Genomic DNA, 23,288 nt, shown 5'->3' with positions numbered 1-23,288 from the left:
CGATTTTGCTCCACAGTGCTCATCTGATTTTTCACCATGTTCTGAGTGTCCTCTGAAAATTTGAGCTCATTTGGATTAAAACTCATTTAGCACAAGCCGTTTCAAGTTTGCATGCAAATTAGTATGGGGAAATTTATTTTTTCATAACAGTAATGACATTTCCCCATTAAGCGCAGGTTAAAATAAAACCTACATAGCTAAAAGGGATTCTCAACAGCTTTCACCCAACGAAAACCGCATGTTGATTAATCGTCCCAATAATTAGTAATCGATTTTAGGACAGGTTACGAATCTTTAGTCATGATCGTTAAACTCCTTTGAGGGCATCACTGAAATGTGCAGTGCAACATAGTAGCCTGAATTTGTGTGTGCTATCTTTCGCGCCACGAGCAGCAATGTTGCCTGTCGATGAGTTATGCAATTAGCTCCAGAAAACCACGGTATAGATTAAATTCGATTACTAATTTTTATTTATTTATAATCAGACTAAGGCCGGAGTGGCCTGTGCTGCACATAAAAGACTTCTCCATTCAGCTCGGTCCATGGCTGCACTTCGCCAACCACGCAGTCTGCGGAGGGTCCGCAAGTCTTCCTCCACCTGATCGATCCACCTTGCCCGCTGTGCACCTCGCCTTCTTGTTCCCGTCGGATCGTCGTCGAGAATCATTTTCACCGGATTACTGTCCGACATTCTGGCTACGTGCCCGGCCCACCGCAGTCTTCCGATTTTCGCGGTGTGAACGATGGTTGGTTCTCCCAACAGCTGATGCAACTCGTGGTTCATTCGCCTCCTCAATTACTAATTATTAGAACGATTAATTGAGATGCGGTTTTTACTAAGTGAACGCTGTGGAGTATTCCTTTTAGCTATGTAGGTTTTCTTTTAACCTGCGCTTAATGGGGGAACGTCATTAACAGTATAATGAAAAAATAAATTTCCTCATACTAATTTGCATGCAAACTTGAAACGGCTTGTGCTAAATCAGTTTTAATCCAAATGAGCTCAAATTTTCAGAGGACACTCAGAACATGGTAAATAATCAGATGAGCACTGTGGAGCAAAATCGATTTTTTGAACCACCCTAGTGCACATACCGGCAACTGTACTGCTTGTTGATAATCCGTAACTCACAACCGGCTTGGATGCCATCTCAAGGCACCTAATATTATTCATTGCTACTCCATTCCGACACTTTTGCGTGAACCAGATTCCTCTGACTCTCTCGATATAGTTATGTACAAGTATGAGATGGAGACTTGTGTGGGAGAAGTTTTCCTTATCGTTTTCCATTAGACTTCATCGCCCTCTCATAGTTATCGTTTCAGCTTCCTGACTGCAGGAAATTTCCCAAGTAACTCGAATTGTGTTCGTTCCTGACCATTACATCTTGGTTTGGTACAGAGCAATATGAGAATGAGTTGCTTTTCGTCTTATTAACACGGCGAATAATAATTCTAGTACTAGTTTTTCATAACCATCATAACAGAATTAATTACTCAGATTCTAATTGTTATTCATAGCTAATAAGTTACCAAACATAGTCTGCGATTTGTTTCAGAAAATTTCCTTCGATGCGGTATAAATATGTTTTCTAAAGAGAACAAAGCCCAACCCTATCATGCCGGAATGTATTTACCCGGCATTTGAATTGCCTTGAAGTTTAACAACAATTGAAAATACGCTACGTGCATGTATCTAGATGGATCGTTGTTGCTCGAGATTCAGGGCTGTTGCTGGAAGCTGCCGGCACTGACCGTAGCGGAAGGAAAATTGAAACAAATGATGCCACCTGGAAATAACGCTCCAGTCGGTTCGCGTACCTTCGTAATGTGGGTGAGAAACTGCCCAAGCCAGAAACTGTGCCGGGTTCAAACCATCTGGAATAGTTATATGGGAAAACTTTCACCCATTTAATTGCACCAGTTCGGGCTTGGATAATAATTAAAGTTTGACTGAGCGTAATTTATTGCTCTGTTTACTCAAATGAACAATGGAATCGGTTTTATACTTTCCAGCGATGGAGCAATGGTTAAACTTCAAACATAAGGGCTACTAATTTGAAAGAATTAATGGATGGTCCCGAAATGCGTAGGGAATCCGTGTTCCTTTTTCTGTTCTTGGCATTACATTTGCGGAAAATTATCCCTTCCCATTATTCCGCAAGGAAAAGTTACATTTCTCCCGTATGTACTTGAGCAGCAGGTAAATTTACTTAACTTAAAGTCATGAATCAAGGGCGAGACAATAAAGACGGCCATACAGTTGAGGTCGAATAACGGATCTGTAAAGATTATAATGGTCCAAATCCAATCCAAATCCAATCCAATCCAAATCCAATCCGATCCAAATCCAATCCAAATCCAATCCAAATCCAAATCCAATCCAAATCCAAATCTAATCCAAATCCAATCCAAACCAATCCAAACCAATTCAAACCAATCCAAACCAATCCAAACCAATCCAAACCAATCCAAACCAATCCAAACCAATCCAAACCAATCCAAACCAATCCAAACCAATCCAAACCAATCCAAACCAATCCAAACCAATCCAAACCAATCCAAACCAATCCAATCCAAACCAATCCAAACCAATCCAAACCAATCCAAACCAATCCAAACCAATCCAACCAATCCAAATCCAATCCAAATCCAATCCAAATCCAATCCAAATCCAATCCAAATCCAATCCAAATCCAATCCAAATCCAATCCAAATCCAATCCAAATCCAATCCAAATCCAATCCAAATCCAATCCAAATCCAATCCAAATCCAATCCAAATCCAATCCAAGTCCAATCCAAATCCAATCCAAATCCAATCCGATCCAATCCAAGTCCAATCCAAATCCAATCCGATCCAATCCAAGTCCAATCCAAATCCAATATCCAATCCAATTAAAATCCAATCCAATTAAAATCTAATCCAATCCAATACCAATCCGATCTAATCCAATCCAATCCAATCCAAATTCAATCCAAATCCAATCCGATCCAATCCAATCCAAATCCAATACTAATCCAATCCTGATCCAATCCAAATCCAATCCAAATCCAATCCAAATCCAATCCAAATCCAATCCAAATCCAAATCCAATCCAAATCCAATCCAAATCCAATCCAAATCCAATCCAAATCCAATCCAAATATAATCCAAATGCAATCAAAATCCAATCCAAATCCAATCAAAATCCAATCCAAATCCAATCCAAATCCAATCCAAATCCAATCCAATCCAATCAAAACCAATCAAACCAATCCAAACCAATCCAAACCAATCCAAACCAATCCAAACCAATCCAAATCCAATCCAAACCAATCCAAACCAATCCAAACCAATCCAAATCCAATCCAAACCAACCAAACCAATCCAAACCAATCCAAACCAATCCAAACCAATCCAAACCAATCCAAACCAATCCAAACCAATCCAAACCAATCCAAACCAATCCAAACCAATCCAAACCAATCCAAACCAATCCAAACCAATCCAAACCAATCCAAACCAATCCAAACCAATCCAAACCAATCCAACCAATCCAAACCAATCCAAACCAATCCAAACCAATCCAAACCAATCCAAACCAATCCAAACCAATCCAAACCAACCAAACCAATCCAAACCAATCCAAACCAAACCAATCCAAACCAACCAATCCAAACCAATCCAAACCAACCAAACCAATCCAAACCAATCCAAACCAATCCAAACCAACCAAACCAATCCAAACCAATCCAAACCAATCCAAACCAATCCAAATCCAACCAAATCCATCCAAACCAATCCAAACCAATCCAAACCAATCCAAACCAATCCAAACCAATCCAAACCAATCCAAACCAATCCAAACCAATCCAAACCAATCCAAACCAATCCAAACCAATCCAAACCAATCCAAACCAATCCAAACCAATCCAAACCAATCCAAACCAATCCAACCAATCCAAACCAACCAATCCAAACCAATCCAAACCAATCCAAACCAACCAAACCAATCCAAACCAATCCAAACCAATCCAAACCAATCCCAAACCAATCCAAACCAATCCAAACCAATCCAAACCAATCCAAACCAATCCAAACCAATCCAAACCAATCCAAACCAACCAAACCAATCCAAACCAACCAAACCAATCCAAACCAATCCAAACCAATCCAAACCAATCCAAACCAATCCAAACCAATCCAAACCAACCAAACCAATCCAAACCAATCCAAACCAATCCAAACCAATCCAAACCAACCAAACCAATCCAAACCAATCCAAACCAATCCAAACCAATCCAAACCAATCCAAACCAATCCAAACCAATCCAAACCAATCCAAACCAATCCAAACCAATCCAAACCAACCAAACCAATCCAAACCAATCCAAACCAATCCAAACCAATCCAAACCAATCCAAACCAATCCAAACCAATCCAAACCAACCAAACCAATCCAAACCAACCAAACCAATCCAAACCAATCCAAACCAACCAAACCAATCCAAACCAATCCAAACCAATCCTAATCCAATCCAAACCAACCAAACCAATCCAAACCAATCCAAACCAATCCAAACCAATCCAAACCAATTCAAACCCAATCCAAATCAATCCAAACCAATCCAAACCAATCCAAACCAATCCAAACCAATCCAAACCAATTTAAACCAATCCAAACCAATCCAAACCAAACCAATCCAAACCAATCCAAACCAATCCAAACCAATTCAAACCAATCCAAACCAATCCAAACCAATCCAAACCAATCAAACCAATCCAATCCAATCCAAACCAATCCAAATCCAATCCAAATCCAATCCAAATCCAATCCAAATCCAATCCAAATCCAATCCAAATCCAATCCAAATCCAATCCAAATCCAATCCAAATCCAATCCAAATCCAATCCAAATCCAATCGAAATCCAATCCGTGGAAAGGTTTTAATTTTTTGTTGAAAAAAAAATATTTCGTGGGAAATTTTGTTATTGCTTAGCAATAATTAATTTTTGAAATTTTTTATATTTTTCCAATGGAACATTTCGATTTTTTTATGGAAAATTCTTCTTTTATAATTGCAATTTTTGCTTTTAAAGATGCTAATTCATTTTTGTTTTGTGGAAACAATTTAATTGTTAATGATTTTTGCATTATTTGTGGAAATGTTATAGTTATTGATTTCTTTATTGGCGGAATACTTATCAGACTTTCAGATCAGATCAGTTTTTTAATTGTTTGAAGTAAAAACACAAAATTATTCACAATTTTTGCCCTATGAAATACAAATAAGTTGATTGCAGAGCGAATGTTAACACCAGCACCGGAAGCAGCAAACTAATAATTAGATTCCAATAAATTTGAATGTGCCAATTGTTGGGCAATCACAAATCCAATTTCTGGGAATGCCCTTCAAGCAAAAAAGCTTTGAAAAGGGACCAGCCGAATGCTTATGTAGGTTACTGTCAGGGACAAAATAGTACTTACGTGTCTTCCGTGACCTATCAGAGAAAAACATGTATGCTTTGCAAACGTGCTGTAAGTCATGGCTTATTGATGCTCAATTCAAATTATACTGAGTTGGCACGGTTGCGTATGGCGAGTCATGTGAGACGTGAGATCGATAAGATGGCTGTCAGCAGTGAATATTATGCATATTACACGCTGTCAAACGAGATTTCAAATAATAAGCATTGAATTGTTAGAATAACAAATATTCATGTTATCAGCTCCGTAGAGTTTTATGATAAACAAATGAGCCTAGTAAATAAACAATTAAAAAATAGTGCCAAATTTAAACTTCACAGATACGTATTTCGACCTCAACAGTAAAACCGTCTTCAGAGTCCCATACAGTCATACTTGACTCGACTACACCCAACCCGGGGATGGCATATTTTAACACAGTTCTGCATAAAAACATTACGCTTCGGTTGCTAATCGATTGATTTTCGGCGAGAAATAAAACAATGTTTGCCAGATTGTCCGGACGTTTCGGTCGATTCACTGGCCTTCGACCATCTTCTGCGGACTAATCTTCCTGCCGCTTCCTTACTCTAAGACGGCCATTACTACTACTCTTAGAGTAAGGAAGCGGCAGGAAGATTAGTCCGCAGAAGATGGTCGAAGGCCAGTGAATCGACCGAAACGTCCGGACAATCTGGCAAACATTTGTTTTATTTCTCGCCGAAAATCAATCGATTAGCAACCGAAACATAAAATCGCGGCGATCGATCCATTGTCATCATCATAAAAACATTACATAAACTGTATAGTTATTCGCCATAAACAATTTCGGAAGATGTTAATACAATACAACAATTGAAATGAAATCTTACAGATTTGTATAATTTTAATGCAATAAAGCTTGCAGAATTGCATATGCCAATATTTATACAATAATTGTCAGATTTGTTTTTTGGGTGTACTAAGGCGGGTTCTAAATAATTTCCTTTACCGCAAGGTGAATTAGTCTTGGTTTTAAAGCTACGGCATATTGATTCTAAATAATTATTTTCTTTTGCTTTACCCAGAATGAACCCTGCTCAAAGCAGGTTGTACATTAAAATTGAGCAAAAAAACTTATCGCGATTGGTTTGAAATTTTACCATCAGCACCCAAAATTCAACCGCCTAGTTAAAGCTCCTATAATAAAGATATATCTAGATACTTCGCAGCCGATGGGATTCGCTTTAATAGCCATTGTAAATCACTAATTATCCCTAATACCAGGAACAGACGGGCGAGATACGATCGGTACTTGTTTCCCCCGGTTCGATTAATCGTCTTGCTAAGCTGAGATTGTTTAGTAGCAGCTTGTTTTGTCGGGTGATGCTTCTGCTCGCCGGTTCAATGCTGCTGTGGCTCCGAATAATTAGACCGAAGTTCCAATAAAGTGTCAAATCGTTTTCAAAGCTTCATTGTTCACTGAGATTGCTTGTGTGCTTTGTATATAACAGCTCTAGTCATCTATCGCCTATCGGGTCATTTATAGGCTATTTTATCAAATAACAATTGGTGGAAATGCTTATTTGTCGTATTATTATACCCAAAATGGCACCTTGCGATGATTCGTAGGTTCCGTAGGGTTAGGAGGTCAATATTGCATATTGAAATCTTTATTTTTAGTTTCATTCAGTTGAATTGTCAGATAAATTACAATAAAATAATATGTATATTAATAAATATGTACAACAATAAAGAAACAAGATAATTCCATGTTATTAGCATATGTTGTTCAATTCCTTATCGATTTGTAATGGATATTTGCGAACAATGGCGTACGTACGTCATACGTACTCTTTTCGATCGGAGGGTCTTGTGGAGTCCAACGTAAGAGCAGTTTCATACGGTGAAACATACCCGGATTTCTATGCTGTTACCGTTTTCGGCGGTCAGCAGTGAACCAACCGACATACGGTTATTCTAATTGACTATTATGAAAAATATGCATACATTTTTCTGCTTCGTAGCTAGAAGGCGGATACCTTGGTAATGTATATGAAAAATTTGCAAGCTTTTGAGTGGAAGCGAAAAGCACCGAGCGACATTTCATTTTCCAGATTATTTTCTCGAAATGCTTTCATGCAAGAAATTGAATAACCCTAGCTCATGTAACACAAGCAATTCAACGAACTATTTTATGCAGGCAGTCTGACATAAGCGTACATATTTTTTCCCCATTTCGGAAACTTAGCCTGAAATTTCCGAATGATGGCTTGCTCAACACACCAGTTCGTAATTTCATTCATGGAAACTAAACTTATGAATCGGTAAAAAGCCTATACTCCACTCACATGTAATCTGCCATCGATGTTGGGTATCGTCCATCCGGCCACAGCATATAGCAAACGGTTCTCGTATTTCCGTTATGGTACCTGGCGGAGAAAATAAACAAACGACAGATAAGCATGATGAAAAATGAATTCAAGGGCTTGCGGCAGTAAATAACTATATGTAAGATCAAAGTTGCCTTTTAGCAGAGCCATCGTCAATGGAAATCCTGAAAGAACACAAGATAAAATAGGCAAATCCATTTATGAATTGAGCCACTATTTAACTTTAATAGACAAACTTGAACTTTAATTTGAACAAACTTTCAAATTAAAATGATTCAATGTGTTGTGATGGTAAACGATATAATTACAGGGCAATAAATTTCCTTGTGGAATATTTACAATTTTTTTTAAGTATCAATTTAATACATTTTAAAGATAAAATTTGAATTTTGCATGTGCTTTATATATTTGCCTCTTCTCCTCAATTAAAGAGTTTTTCCACTATTCGAAAGTGACCTATCATAAATGAGATTTCATTTGCTTTGATCTAACATCTATACGCCTCCGTCGGACCTTGTTGGAAATTGTTTAGAAATGACGGAATGTCGGAAATGTATCAAAGCTGGAATGCATCAAAGAGGTGAAATCATTTTTCAAGTCGTTTGGAATGAGACACAAATTTATTAACAAAGTTTACTTGGTATAATTCTCACATAACTTGCGGTGTCATACAGCTTTTCTCAGCTGAAGAAGAAAAATACTTTATGGTGCAAGTCTTGCAGCTTGTTATGCACGCCATTATGGTTCCACCACTTCACCTTACCGATCTCTTGATGCGTGTTTGTCTATTTTACTTCCGTTTAATATACTCATACAACTATTTAAATATCGCGCCTAAATACGGAAATTCATCACTAGTACAATAATTTATTTTTTTTCCAAACATTGGCTTAAATAGCTGTTTAGGGAAAAAATTAAAAACTATTGCAATAGCAAGAAAATAGAGTCTAGTTATAGCCTGTTATAGGGAACACCTATCAAGATAATATCATAGTGAAGATGGCATAGGAAAGGTTTTTCCTTCCCCTCGGATATGTTAACTTGCCGCGAAGGGTCGGCTTACCCCATTAGCACTGAGATGGCAACTGAAGACATATCCTGTCGTGGTGATGTCACATGTTGACTATTTTTATTTAATGCCGGGTCACAATCTGGCATTGACGCACCGATTTTACGGATAACATAATTAGGACTGATGAAATGCTAAGATTGACCTAGGTTCTACCACAGACGTAAAGATCGACCATAAGACTTTCCAAGCCCATTATAAAACTGAAGCTCATATAATGTTTTGAGACTTATTACCTGTTGAATCTCGTTTGAAGACGATTCCGATGCTGTTGAGACCATCATAGGCACATAATGACAGTATTGGGCGTTTGCTTGAAACGAGCTTCAGAATAGGAGTCGAATGCTAGTGGCTCGTACCCGTTCTTTTAGGTTCTACGCAACAACTGTGTTCTTTTAGGTGGCGCGCGGCATAAGACTGCGCTAGTGCCCGCAATGTGTAATGTCCGAGAGGAGAAATTGCTGACAGACAAGACTATGGTGGCAGCCAGGTGAAAGGAGCACTTCAAAGATTTGTTGAACGGTGAAAATGAAGGTGTATTAAGGAGCAGGATGGACATAGTCGACGACGGTCAAGCTGTAGAACCACCAACACTGGGCGAGGTTAAAATGGCTCTAAACGAGTTGATTAACAGTAAAGCTGCTGGGAAGGACGAGATCCCGGTCGAGCTTCTCAAACACGGAAGTGAGCAGCTGCATCAATAATTATTATTTATTTATTCAGACTAAGGCCGGAGTGGCCTGTGCGGTATATAAGAGTCTTCTCCATTCGGCTCGGTCCATGGCTACACGTCGCCAACCACGGAGTCTACGGAGGGTCCGCAAGTCATCTTCCACCTGATCGATCCACCTTGCCCGCTGCGCACCTCGCCTTCTTGTGCCCGTCGGATCGTTGTCGAGAACCATTTTCACCGGGTTATTGTCCGACATTCTGGCTACGTGCCCGGCCCACCGCAGTCGTCCGATTTTCGATGGTTTCGATGGTCCGAACGATGGATGGTTCTCCCAACAGCTGATGCATCATTCGCCTCCTCCGCGTACCGTCCGCCATCTGCACCCCACCATAGATGGTACGCAGCACTTTTCTTTCGAAAACTCCGAGTGCGCGTTGGTCCTCCACGAGCATCGTCCATGTCTCGTGTCCGTAGAGGACTGCCGGTCTAATGAGCGTTTTGTAGATTGTCAGTATGGTATGGCGGCGAACTCTATTCGATCGAAGCGTCTTGCGGAGTCCAATGTACGATTTCCAGCCACTATGAGTCTCCGAATTTCTCTGCTGGTATCATTTTTGGCAGTCACCAATGAGCCCAAGTACACAAATTCTTCTACCACCTCGATTTCGTCACCACCGATGCAAACTCGCGGTGGGTGGCTCACATTGTCTTCTCTTGAACCTCTTCCTATCAAGTACTTCGTCTTAGACGTGTTGATGACTAGTCCGATCCGCTTGGCTTCCCTCTTCAGTCTGATGTAGGCTTCCTCCATCTTCTCAAAGTTACGTGCCATAATATCTATGCCGTCGGCGAAGCCAAATAGCTGGACAGTCATATTAAAAATAGAACCACTCGTGTTAATCCCTGCTCTTCGTATTACCCCTTCCAAAGCGATGTTGAATAGCAGACACGAAAGACCATCACCTTGCCGTAACCCTCTACGGGTTTCGAAGGGACTCGAGAATGCCCCTGAAACTCGAACTACGCACATCACCCGATCCATCATCGCTTTGATCAACCGTATCAGTTTATCCGGAAATCCGTTTTCGTGCATTAGCTGCCATAGCTGGTCCCGATCGATTGTATCATATGCGGCTTTGAAGTCGACGAATAGATGATGTGTGGGCACGTTGTATTCGCGGCATTTCTGCAGTAGTTGGCGAATGGCGAACACCTTATCCGTAGTGGAGCGTTCGCCCATAAAACTCGCCTGGTACTGCCCCACGAACTCTCTTGCAATTGGTGCTAGTCGACGGCATAAAATTTGGGAGAGTACCTCGTAGGCGGCGTTCAGCAATGTGATTGCGCGGTAGTTGCTGCAATCCAGCTTATCGCCCTTTTTGTAGATGAGACACACGACACCTTCCATCCACTCCTGCGGCAAAACTTCCTCCTCCCAAATCTTGGTAATGACCCAGTGCAGCGCTCTAGCCAGTGCCTCACCATCGTGTTTAAATAGCTCTCCTGGTAGTTGGTCAACCCCAAGGGCTTTGTTGTTCTTCAGCCGGCCAATCTCCTCCTGGATTTCCTGGAGATCTGGAGCCGGTAGAATTATGTCCTGAGCGTGTTCCCCCAGGTCCATCACCATACCGCCATCTTCGTCTGCCACATCGCCATTCAGGTGCTCTTCGTAGTGTTGCCACTACCTTTGGATCACCTCACGCTCGTTTGTAAGAAGGTTCCCGTTTATGTCCTTACACATATCAGGCTGTGGCACGTGGCCCTTACGTGAACGGTTCAACTTCTCATAGAACTTTCGTGTGTTATTAGCGCGGTACAGTTGCTCCGTCTCCTCACGGTCTCGATCTTCCTGCTGACGCTTTTTCCTCCGGAAAATCGAGTTTTGTCTGTTCCGCGCCTGTTTATATCGTGCCTCGTTCGCCCTCGTGCGGTGTTGCAGCAATCTCGCCCATGCTGCATTCTTCTCTTCTACTAACTGCTCACATTCGCCGTCAAACCAGTCGTTTCTCTGATCCGGGGGCACCGTGCCAAGTCCAGCGGTTGCGGTGCTACCAATGACGGATCGAATATCTCTCCAGCCATCTTCAAGAGATGCTGCGCCTAGCTGCTCTTCCGTTGGGAGTGCCACTTCCAGCTGCTGCGCGTATTCTTGGGCTAGTCTACCGTCTTGTAGCCGCCCAATGTTAAGCCGCGGCGTCCGACTTCGAAGCGTGTTGTTCACCGTCGAGAGTTTTGAGCGCAGACATACTGCAACGAGGTAGTGGTCGGATTCAATATTCGCACTGCGGTAAGTGCGGACGTTCGTGATGTCGGAGAAGAATTTACCGTCGTTTAGAACGTGGTCGATTTGGTTTTCCGTTTCTTGGTAAGGTGATCTCCATGTGGCCTTGTGGATATTTTTGCGGGGAAAGAAGGTGCTTCGCACTACCACTCCGCGGGAGGCTGCGAAGTTTATGCATCATTGGCCGTTGTCATTCGATACGGTGTGCAGACTATCCGGTCCGATGACCGGTCTATACATTTCCTCCCTTCCTACCTGTGCGTTCATGTCACTGATAACAATTTGGCGTCCCGCAGTGGGCATCCATCGTATGTCTGCTCCAGCTGTGCGTAGAACGCTTCTTTCTCGTCGTCGGGCCACCAAATCACGCGTTGGCGCATCTTACCCAGCACTATGAAGCCGGTTCCCAGCTCGTTGGTGTGCCACAGCTTTGGTAGCAGGTAGCCGCCCGATGCCCGCTTTTCCACACTTTCTGTCCTGTCCAGCAAATCTCCTGCAACGCCACGACGTCGAAGTTGCGGGGATGTAATTTATCGTAGATCATCCTGTCGCAACCTGCGAAACCTAGCGACTTGCAGTTTCATGTTCCAAGCTTGCAATCGTGATCCTTTATTCGTCGCCTAGGTCTTTGCCGATTATATCGAGTCGCATTATCTCTTATATTGTTCGTAATTATTGGTTTTCCAGGCGGCTTATTGGGCCTGCGCAAATCTCCTGTCTCGCCGGAGGGCCGTCGTGCAAGGGCTGTTTAGCGTTCCACCTAACACCAGGACTTGGGATTGTGCGCTTTGAGCGGCACACGGTCGCTTTGGCGGAGCCTACTTGCGGGTACATGCAGCTTTTTATAGAGGTTTAACAGGGCCCACTGTCAAACCCCACCACATCCTAGACAGGCGCCACAACTCGCAGATGGCCTGGAAAGGGATCGTCAAGCCCTTGGACATAGTCCCTGCTGCCCCAATGCATCAATCAATCCACCACATTATCCAGAAAATATGGGAGGGTGAAGAACTGCCTGCCGGCTGGTTGGATGGCCTCATATGCCCAATCTATAAGAAAGACCACAGACTAGCGTGTGCCTCTGTAATTGACAGAGGGATCACCCTTCTGAATTCGACGTACAAAATCCTGTCCCGTATCCTGTTTAACAGACTGAGACCGCTTGAGGAGTCCTTCGTCGGCGAATACCAGGCAGGTTTTCGTGAGGGCCGACGACGGATCAGATGTTTAGCCTGCGGATGATCCTTGATAAATTCCGGAAGTACAAATTGCAAACTCACCATCTGTTCAATGATTTCAAAGCAGTACGATTCTATGAAAAGAAATGAGCTGTGGCAGATAATGTCCGACCATGGTTTTCCGGCGAAACTGATTAGACTGATAAGTGCAACGCTGGATGTCTCGAAATCAAGTATTGGGATTGCAGACGAAGTGTCAACCACGTTTGTGACCTTAGACGGATTGAAGCAGGATGATGCACTTTCCAATTTATTGTTCAACATTGCACTCGAAGGCGCTCTTAGGAGATCTGGCGTGCAGGGGAACGGCACTATAATCACACGGTCGCATATGCTCCTGGGTTTTGCGGACGACATCGACCGTATCGGAATCGATTGCAGAGCAGTAGTGGAGGCTTTTGTCCCACTGAAGAGGGAGACGGCGATGATAGGCTTAACCATTAACTCTGCCAAGACAAAGTACATGGATCTAGTGGCGTTGGTGCAGAGTTAGTGCTTGATGAGGATGTGTTTGAAGTTGTTGAAGAATTTGTTTACCTTGGAACGCTTGTGACATGTGACAATGAAGTTTCCCGTGAAGTGAAAAGACGTATTGCTGCTGCGAATAGAGCCTTTTACGGATTACGTAACCAGCTTAGGTCCCGCAACATGCAGACGGAAACGAAATTTGCTCTATACAAAACTTTGATTCTACCAGTGGCCCTTTATGGACATGAAGCATGGACATTAAAAGAGGCGGACCAGGGATCTGTCAGAGTTTTCGAGCGACAAGTGCTGCGTACAATACACGGAGGGAAACTAGAAAATGGTGTGTGGCGCAGACGCATGAATCATGAGCTATATCAAGTATACAAAGAAGAAAATACTGTGAATCGTATAAAATACGGCAGACTTCAGTGGGCTGGTCACTTAGTGCGAATGTCGGAAGAAAGAATAGCGAGAACAATATTCAACAGAGAACCAGATAAGGGCCGGCGACTTCGTGGAAGGCCACGAACACGCTGGCGGCACGCGGTGGAATCGGACCCTAAACGTTCGGCGAAACTGGAGGACCATCGCCCAAGACCGACGATTATGGAGCTCTACAATGCGCCATGCATAGGTGTATCGACGCTGTAGCCAACCAGGTATCCAGGTATCCAGGTAGGTAAGCAAAGAGCTGTGTAGGCCGTAGAATGTTAATGATTTTTTTTTTATGTTGATGCAAGATGGATGTTCTAGAGCCCTGTAAGCTCTTCCCATGACTGCATTTCGAGATCAGTGTCTTGAAAATGTAAACAAAGAATTGCCTAGAATGTTGTTGATGATTTTTCTCTGATTTTAGTGCAAGATTGAAGATCTTGAGCATTAGGTACATAGTAGAGCAAAATAATAATAATAATAATAGTATTAATAAGTAGGTGGGAGCTCAGGTGAAATACCCTGGGCGTCCATGAAAAACCACCATTTCGAGTAGGTGGGAGCTGAAGGCCCAATTCCTAAGCACCAATGAAAAACCACCCTCGGGCGAGCACTGGCGCTTGAACCTAGCTATTTAGCACTGTAAAGAATTAAATAACTTTACAGAACCCGTAGCTTCCGGGAATGAAAGCACACCCAAACATGGAGTTACGCTCAAGAACAATACCACCCATGCGATTGCCCGAGGAGGGAGCCCCTACTGGAGCTGGTCCTGGAACGGGGGACAGAGCGAGCGGCCAGCGGCTAGAGGAAGGAGAGATGCAACAGCGACCCTCTAGTCATCGGGCTCAGCCCGTGCCGACAAGGCAAAACAGAAACGGCAGCAGAAGAAATCACCAAGGCAATGCTGCACCTGCTGATGTTGCTGTGGTTGATCGACGTCAATCACTCACGTTAGCGGGCCGCCGACGGCAACGGATCATGTGGACAAGGGAGATGAATCAGTACGTGATCCGTTGCTACTACGTTTGCACCAGGATGGAGACGGATATGTCCGGCAGACCGGCGATGCTGGAGATGTTCAATGAGAGGTTCCCTCGGTTTGCACCCCAGCTTGACCAGATCAAGTTGTACACACGCCAGAGAGCTATTATGTCACATAATATGCTGACTCCAGAAGACGTAGAGCACATCAAGCGGGAAGTGCAGAGGGAATTAGGAAAGGAGGAGGAGGCAAGATCGTGCGATACGTCGAGAAGGAGTTCTGTTGGGTTGGATGCATCAATCGCATGTAACCGTCGCGATTCGATTGCACCCGCCGCTTCAGGACCAACAGTGGAATTGCAACGACAGCAATTGAAGGACGAACTAGCTAATCATATGGGCACAGCAGTTACACAGTTCCGTGGGACAGACCCCATGTCCCGACACCGGATACCCAAGTTGCAGTACTCCTATCGGTTGACGAGTACAGTAAGCATCCCATTTTATCACAGTACTTGGAAACCGTGGAGAACCTTGAGGAGCTGCAATTTATCGTGTATTCGGCTGCAGTGCACAGTGGTCCAGGTAGCATACAAAGCGGTAATAAGTTGTTCAAGCCGAACATAGCAGAGATAGAAAAAAACTTTGTTCTACAAAGTTGCTCCTAACGGTGAGGGGCTTTTTGAGGTTTTCATAAAAATTAGGGTGGGCCACATTTGAAAAAAATTAAATATAAAACTTTTTCATTTGCAGAGATACGGCTATACAATGTTCCGCGAAGTAATAGTTCAGCCAGAATCCAAGAATTTTGCTAAACAAATATTTCTCTAGCTCTTAAATACACTGGATTTTGTTTTTACGCGATTTACATTTTCTCAATTTTCCACTCATCCTAAATGTTTAACGTATATTAATTATCATGTGATTTTTCTTTGATTTATTCTGGATTTTTTGAAACATGTTGCGAAGAGTTTGGTGGCAAATTGAAGTCACACGATCAAAAATACGAGCGAAAAAAAATCGTGTAAAAACAAAATCCTGTGTAGACTGATTTAGAGCAATTTTCCCAAGTTTACTTAGGGTGACCCTCAAAAAAACAGTTTTTTTGCTCTAACTTTGTTTCAAATTTCTCAGCAATGTGATGTTCAGAGCACTTTTTGTGCTTTGCAGGGCGCTACTTTTCATAGACTTAGCGTTGCCATATCTCATGCGGTTCAAAAGTTATTGAGATTTTTCTTCGAAAAAAAGTTTTCTTCTAACAGCTGTATCTATGAATGGCGCAAACATTTTTTCAATCTGTTTTCTCGACCTTATTCTACTACTTTCAGGCTTCATTTCAGGGTGTTTAAATCGAGGGGATAATTGAAAATAACCCCATATTATTGCAATGAAAAATTACCGTTTTTTCCATTTTCAAGCATTAATTTGCTATTTTTAAGTGTTTTGCCTCCATGGCTTACTTCGTGATATGGCAAACGCCACACCATTTTGTTATAGAGCCTGAGCAGAAGCTAATATCTTGAAAACAGCAGTTCTTATGAACTTGATATGAATAAGAGGTAACATGACAAAAAATAATAACAAAAATTAATATCCAAAATAAATACTTTGGGCATAACATTATCAGATATTTTAATACAAAACAAAAAATAATTATGTTTTGCCTTTGATATTGTAATAACAACATATGTTATGCTTTGAATATTTTGTATATTACTTTTTGTTATTTCGTATCTTATACATGTCAGTAATTTTCGCTGAGACCGAGCCACTATTTGCACGAGGTCTTTGAAAATGCCCAAATTTATGTTCATTAGAATGCTTTCGGCGAGTTTATTAGGGATCCGAGTTAAATTTTTCAGAAAAATGGACCCCTCGTTAGTTTTGGACGAAATCACTTTAATGGACCCCTCGATTTTTGTCAATTCTTGATTCACCAAAACTGTCATAACTCCAACATTTCTCAATCGATCTTATGGATCAGCATATCGTTGGAAAGAGGAAGAGTGTATCCTCAATTTGCAATAATAACAATGGGGCAGCCATATTCGATTTGGTATTGGATTAAAGTTTTGAGCCTTCCAAATAAATTACTGCTGTAGACATGCTCTTCATTTTCAAAATATATTTGGCGTAGAATAGTGTATGAAATCAATGAACTGATGTCGTAGCCTCATATTGTTTGTATAAATAATGTTCTTTCGTCAGATGGGCCTTAAAAAATAGTTTGGTGAATCGTACAAAACTTTTGATAGAAAAAACATAGACCTGAGATTTCTGAACACAAAGCTCTATATAAGCTAAGATTTCCATCGATGTGGTGATATTCAAAATCGGTGATTGCAAATCTAGTGGAAAAATAGTTTAAAAAAAAAATCCAAGATGGCAGCCAAATCAAATATGGCTGCCCCATTGTTTGTTACTTTTGCAAATTGAGGATACACTCTTCCTCTTTCCAACGATATGCTGATCCATAAGATCGGTTGAGAAATGTTGGAGTTATGACAGTTTTGGTGAATCAAGAATTGACAAAAATCGAAGGGTCCATAAAAGTAATTTCGTCCATAACTAACGAGGGGTCCATCTTTCTGAAAAATTTAACTCGGATCCCTAATAAAATCGCCGAAAGCATTCTAATGAACATAAATTTGGGCATTTTCAAAGACCTTGTGCAAATAGTGGCTCGGTCTCAGCGAAAATTACTGACATGTATAAGATACGAAATAACAAAAAGTTATATACAAAATATTCAAAGCATAACATATGTTGTTATTACAATATCAAAGGCAAAACATAATTATTTTTTGTTTTGTATTAAAATATCTGATAATGTTATGCCTAAAGTATCTATTTTGGATAATAATTTTTGCTATTATTTTTTGTCTTATTCATATCAAGTTCATAAAAACTGCTGTTTTCAAGATATTAGCTTCTACTCAGGCTCTATAACTAAATGGTGTGGCGTTTGCCATATCACAAAGTAAGCCATGGAAGCAAAACACTTAAAAATAGCAAATTAGTGCTTGAAAATGGAAAAAACGGTAATTTTTCATTGCAATAATATGGGGTTATTTTCAATTATCCCCTCGATTTAAACACCCTGAAATGAAGCCTGAAAGTAGTAGAATAAGGTCGAGAAAACAGATTGAAAAAATGTTTGCGCCATTCATAAATACAGCCGTTAGAAAAAAAACGTTTTTTTCGAAGAAAAACCTCAATAACTTTTGAACCGCATGAGATATGGCAACGCTAAGTCTATGAAAAGTAGCGCCCTGCAAAGCACAAAAAGTGCTCTGAACATCACATTGCTGAGAAATTTGAAACAAAGTTAGAGCAAAAAAAACTGTTTTTTTGAGGGTCACCCTAAGTAAACTTGGGAAAATTGCTCTAAATTAGTCTATTTAAGAGCTAGAGAAATATTTTTTTAGCAAAATTCTTGGATTCTGGCTGAACTATTACTTCGCGGAACATTGTATAGCCGTATCTCTGCAAATGAAAAAGTTTTATATTTATTTTTTTTTCAAATGTGGCCCACCCTAATTTTTATGAAAACCTCAAAAAACCCCTCACCGTTAGGAGCAACTTTGTAGAACAAAGTTTTTTTCTATCTCTGCTATGTTCGGCTTGAACAACTTATTACCGCTTTGTATGCTACCTGGACCAATGTGCAGTGGCTGTTGTAAGAACGTTGGGATTGCGAACGCGCCCACAAGGTGAGAGTGATGGACGCGCACGCCCCAAAGCACGAAAACCCGCGTGGATGCGACGTCTGGAGACCCGCATCGCCACACTGCGGTCAAAGGTTGGTCGATTAACACAGTACAAGCAGGGGAATCGATCAACCAGGCTAGTTAGGAATGTTGCTGAAATTGTGAAACCCACAGAACTCCGTGATCTCACCGAGGCGAACATAACTGAGATCCTCGACACCCGTGTACAGCGGTTGAGTGCTCTTGCTAAACGACTGCGACGTTATGGAGAATGTTCGAAGAGGAAGGAGCAAAATCGAATGTTCAACATCAACGAAAGGGAGTTCTACAACCACATCCGAAACGACAAAGCCGACTTTGGCGAGGGCCTTCCGGAGATTGGAGAAGTCTCGCAGTTTTGGTCCAATCTATGGGAGAACCCCGTCATACACAACGGCGATGGGGTGTGGATGGCAGAAGAAGAGCAATATTGTGGTGGAAATGGAGACATGACCGCTATTAACGTGACCGCCCAAGACATACGTGAGGCTACTCGGTATACCAGGAATTGGGCTGCACCAGGACCCGATTTTGTGCATAATTTCTGGTATAAAAAACTCACAACGGTCCACGGGCGGATGGCGGAATGCTTCAACACGGTACTAGATAACCCCGGGCAGCTACCGGAATTCATCACTAGGGGTGTCACTTATCTTCTGCCGAAGGATCGGAACACTTTGAACCCAGCCAAGTACAGACCAATAACATGCCTTTCGAGTCTGTACAAAGTGCTGTCATCGGTAATAGCGAGGAGAGTGCAGTACCATTGCGACGTCATCAACCTGATGACCGAGGAACAAAAAGGTTGTCGACGTAACACACGAGGCTGCAAGGATCAGGTCATCATTGATGCAGTCGTTGTTGGGCAGGCTACCCACAAGCAAAGAAACCTGAGCATGGCGTATATCGACTATAAAAAAGCATACGACTCAGTACCTCACTCGTACCTTCTTAAGGTACTGCAGTTGTATAAGATAGACGGTAACGTCATCAGGCTAATGCAGCACGCTATGGGGATGTGGAGCACATCCCTACACATTACCGACGGAGAAAAGGTGTTACGGTCCAGGACTCTCTGCATCAGGAGGGCATATTCCAAGGCGATACCTTTAGTCCTCTATGGTTTTGCCTTGCCATGAACCCTCTTAGCAGAGCACTCAACCAACACAACTATGGCTATCATTTGAAGAGTGGGGAAAGGAGTACAAACATTACCCACACCTTCTTTATGGACGACTTGAAGCTGTTTGCGGAATCTGTGGAGAAGTTGCACCAATTTCTGCGGCTTGTAACGGTATTCAGCAACGACATCCGGATGGAGTTTGGTATCGATAAATGTCGATCCATACATCTACACCGGGGTCACCTGGTGGATGCCGACAGTTTCCGCGTCAACGAACAGGAGGAGATTCGAAACATGGTTGAAGGCGAAACGTACAAGTTCCTAGGTTTCCTGCAACTGAAAGGAATTCGCCATACGACGATCAAGAAAGAGCTGCAGGAAAAGTTCTTGCATCGTGTCAACGGTATTTTGAAGAGCCTCTTGTCGGTCGGCAACAAGGTGAAGGCGATAAACACGTTTGCTGTGCCCTTGTTGACATACAGTTTCGGGGTGGTGAAGTGCACCAAGACTGACTTGGAGGCGTTAGAACGAGCAGTACGAGTGGCGTTCACTAAACATCGCATGCGCCATCCAAAATCGTCCATTGAGAGAGTCACCCTGCCACGTACAGTAGGAGGAAGAGGCGTCACCGATATACAAACACTATGTGTTTCCCAGATCCAGCAGTTGCGAAGATACTTCGTGGAAAGCCAGAACCGCCACGAAATCTATCGCGCTGTGTGTGAAGCTGACCACGGATTCAGTGCCCTGCATCTGGCGCAGGAGGACTATCAGCTGAATTGCGACATCAAATCTGTCGACGAGATGATCGCATCGTGGAAGCAGAAGGAGTTACATGGGACGCACCCCATCAACTGGAGCTGGAATATATCGACAAAGCGGCGTCGAATACGTGGCTGGTGCGGGGTGAACTCTTCTCGGAAACAGAAGGATTCATGGTAGCCATCCAGGACCGGGTAATTGCGACGAAGAACTATCGGCACTATATATTGCACGAAAACGTGGAGGACCGCTGCAGGAAGTGCAATTCAGTAGGAGAGACGATCGAACATATCGTGTCCGGGTGTTCAGCCTTAGCTGATTCAGCCTATCTCGGTCGTCATAACGAAGTAGCCAAGATTGTGCACCAACAGCTTGCTTTAAAGCACAACTTGGTTAACCAGTTTGTCGCCTACTACAAATATGTGCCTGTCCCGGTTCTGGAAAATAGTTTCGTCGTCCCGAAATCTCTTCTGAGATCCTTACAAGATCTGGAACTATCTCATAACGTCCATAGCATCCAAAAGACAGAGGTTCTTGGAACTTGCAGCATCGTAAGAAGATTCCTGAACCACCATAACTAATACATCCGGTGCAAATGTTTATTATAGGATTTTAAGTCAACCGGCGAATGAGATCCACAGAGCCATTTTCCCAACATATGCTATCGAAAGTGGGAACTTCAACAAGTTTATTTGTTATCTGCAACACAATGTATTTAAAACATATTTAGCCCTCAGTTTCGTTCCAGTTTTAAATCAGATCATTTTTTAAATACACGTGTATATCAGTTTGAAAATGTGCTCTAAAAATAAAACTGTAATTGGTACTTTTGTCAGTTCACAGTTTCAGCTCTTGTTCAATTGCAAGAATTCCTTATTACACCCAACAGTATCGCGACCGGCCTTACATTTCATATGAAACAATCAAATCCGGGTTCACTTATTTTTTGCGTATGGTGATAATAACTGAAAATGCCTCTCGAAAACTAAAATTCTTCAATCTATAAATATATGGAAAGAACATCATTAACTCAAACACTTACCGCTTGGTCATCACAGTTGAGTACATGAGGCAGGGAGCGGCTAGAACGCAGCTCAGTGCCCAGATGATAAGAAGAAACAGGCGAGCTTTTTTGCGGGATGTCCTGTGTCGTAGGGGGTGAACAATTGCAATATATCTGCAAATAAGAAAATAGGTGGATAGTTATCAACAATATTCATATTCACTCGGAAAATGCTAAAATTTGTGTTGTTGAAAAAATCTGATCAGACTACTGTACCAGAACTTTAACCAATACTGCCTGTTATCGCATATTTGTCCCATCTTTGTTGGGTTTCCTATTCATAAGGGACAGATAAGTGATGACAGACAAAATAGTATTCAGGAAAAAAAAAACAATCATTTGCAATTGGTTTTATACAAAATGCTGCAAAATGAAATGTGGTTATTAATAACAGTGGAGTTATCCTCGTAAGTTTAAAATAAGTAAAATCATTAAAAATTTAAATAGTACTTATGTCGCTAATAGAAAAGTGTGCCATCAATAAATTTCCCATATTTGGATTTCCACTGCCCATCACCCAAATATTTCAAATCCATAACAGTGGAAACAATCGTTCGCCACCAGGCATTCACATGAACGGCATTCCAACGACCCGTCGATACCAAACGAAAACGCAGGATGAGGTTTTCGCACACTTCCGCATCTCTTTTCGGCTGGCAGCGTGCACACTTGCAATCAACAGCGGCTCCCTGAACGAACATCATATGCCATTCGAGAATATTTACACACCCACTTGAAGCTACGACAATGCAATAACGGTGAGAATCATAACGAAAAGGTCATTATCACAATTTGTGGTTTTGCTGCTGGATAAAGTTAAATGACCTTTTCTTCTCCCGAAACGAGCTCGCGGCGCTGATAACAGCCATGGCCTCGGTCAACACTCTGTACAGCACGCGTTACGCACCAACTTGGCCCCACGGCGAAAGTAGTAGCGGAGTAGAACGGCGACATCGAACGAACCGCAACGCTATAAAAGCTATTAACCACCCTTCGGGGGTCATCAGTTCGTGTTCCACTGCGCGACCGCTCGAGTGAGTTAGATTTTTTTCCGCCACGATGAACTACAAGAAGAATCTGCTGCTGTTGTACGACCGCCCGCGGGAACCCATCTTCATGGGCAAGGGCAAGTCGGTGTTCGATGTGCCGGATAACTATCTAACTGACCGCTATCGTCCGATCGGACCGGAGATTCAGAACCGTTTCGGAGAACAGGCGGAGGAGCGCATCCCGGTGCGGAGTATTGCGTTGCCGGACTTGAGGATTCCCATGTCGTTGGGCAGACAGGATCAGTTTTCGCTGTTCATCCCACGGCACCGGAAAATTGCGGCACGGCTGATCGATATATTTATGGGTGAGTTGAATGTTTCCATGGCACACGTTTTATTTCATTACTAGCTTGAATAGTCTAAAACAAGGATACAAATATCATTGGCGTAATAAGGTTTGATGCCTATAGAAGGAGTTTATAGCCCTTCCATCAATTTTCCTTATTTGAGCCATTAGTCAAACGTCTTTGGAACAATAAAAAAATTCAACCAACATTGATTTTTCAAAAACAAACAATGGAACCGATGCTTCTCATATTAGTTTACGGAAGTGTTCCTTGCTAATGACACATTTGG

The 23,288-nt window shown here is 42.2% G+C and overlaps 2 protein-coding genes across 5 annotated transcripts in view; one reads left to right on the top strand and one right to left on the bottom strand.

Annotated features, from left to right (window-relative positions):
• LOC134227912 (tachykinin-like peptides receptor 86C) overlaps positions 1 to 23,288 on the bottom strand; it is a 421,610-nt gene that overhangs the window by 120,854 nt on the left and 277,468 nt on the right. For all 4 annotated transcript variants that reach the window (XM_062709627.1, XM_062709634.1, XM_062709621.1 and 1 more), the window contains 2 exons: positions 21,643 to 21,777; positions 7,780 to 7,860 (listed from right to left, as the gene is read on the bottom strand). In XM_062709627.1, the coding sequence (XP_062565611.1) occupies positions 7,780 to 7,860; positions 21,643 to 21,777 (216 nt within the window). The remainder of the gene's footprint in view (positions 1 to 7,779; positions 7,861 to 21,642; positions 21,778 to 23,288) is intronic.
• The window catches only part of LOC134227904 (phenoloxidase 2), a 44,097-nt gene continuing 43,476 nt past the window's right edge, over positions 22,668 to 23,288 (top strand). The window contains exon 1 of the mRNA XM_062709611.1: positions 22,668 to 23,017. Coding sequence (XP_062565595.1) covers positions 22,723 to 23,017 — 295 coding nt within the window. The 5' untranslated portion in view covers positions 22,668 to 22,722. The remainder of the gene's footprint in view (positions 23,018 to 23,288) is intronic.

This window comes from Armigeres subalbatus, chromosome 1, assembly GCF_024139115.2.
Source record: "Armigeres subalbatus isolate Guangzhou_Male chromosome 1, GZ_Asu_2, whole genome shotgun sequence".
Taxonomy (NCBI): domain Eukaryota; kingdom Metazoa; phylum Arthropoda; class Insecta; order Diptera; family Culicidae; genus Armigeres; species Armigeres subalbatus.
The sequence above is the reverse complement of the archived record's forward strand: the minus strand, read 5'-3'. Positions and strand labels throughout refer to the sequence as shown.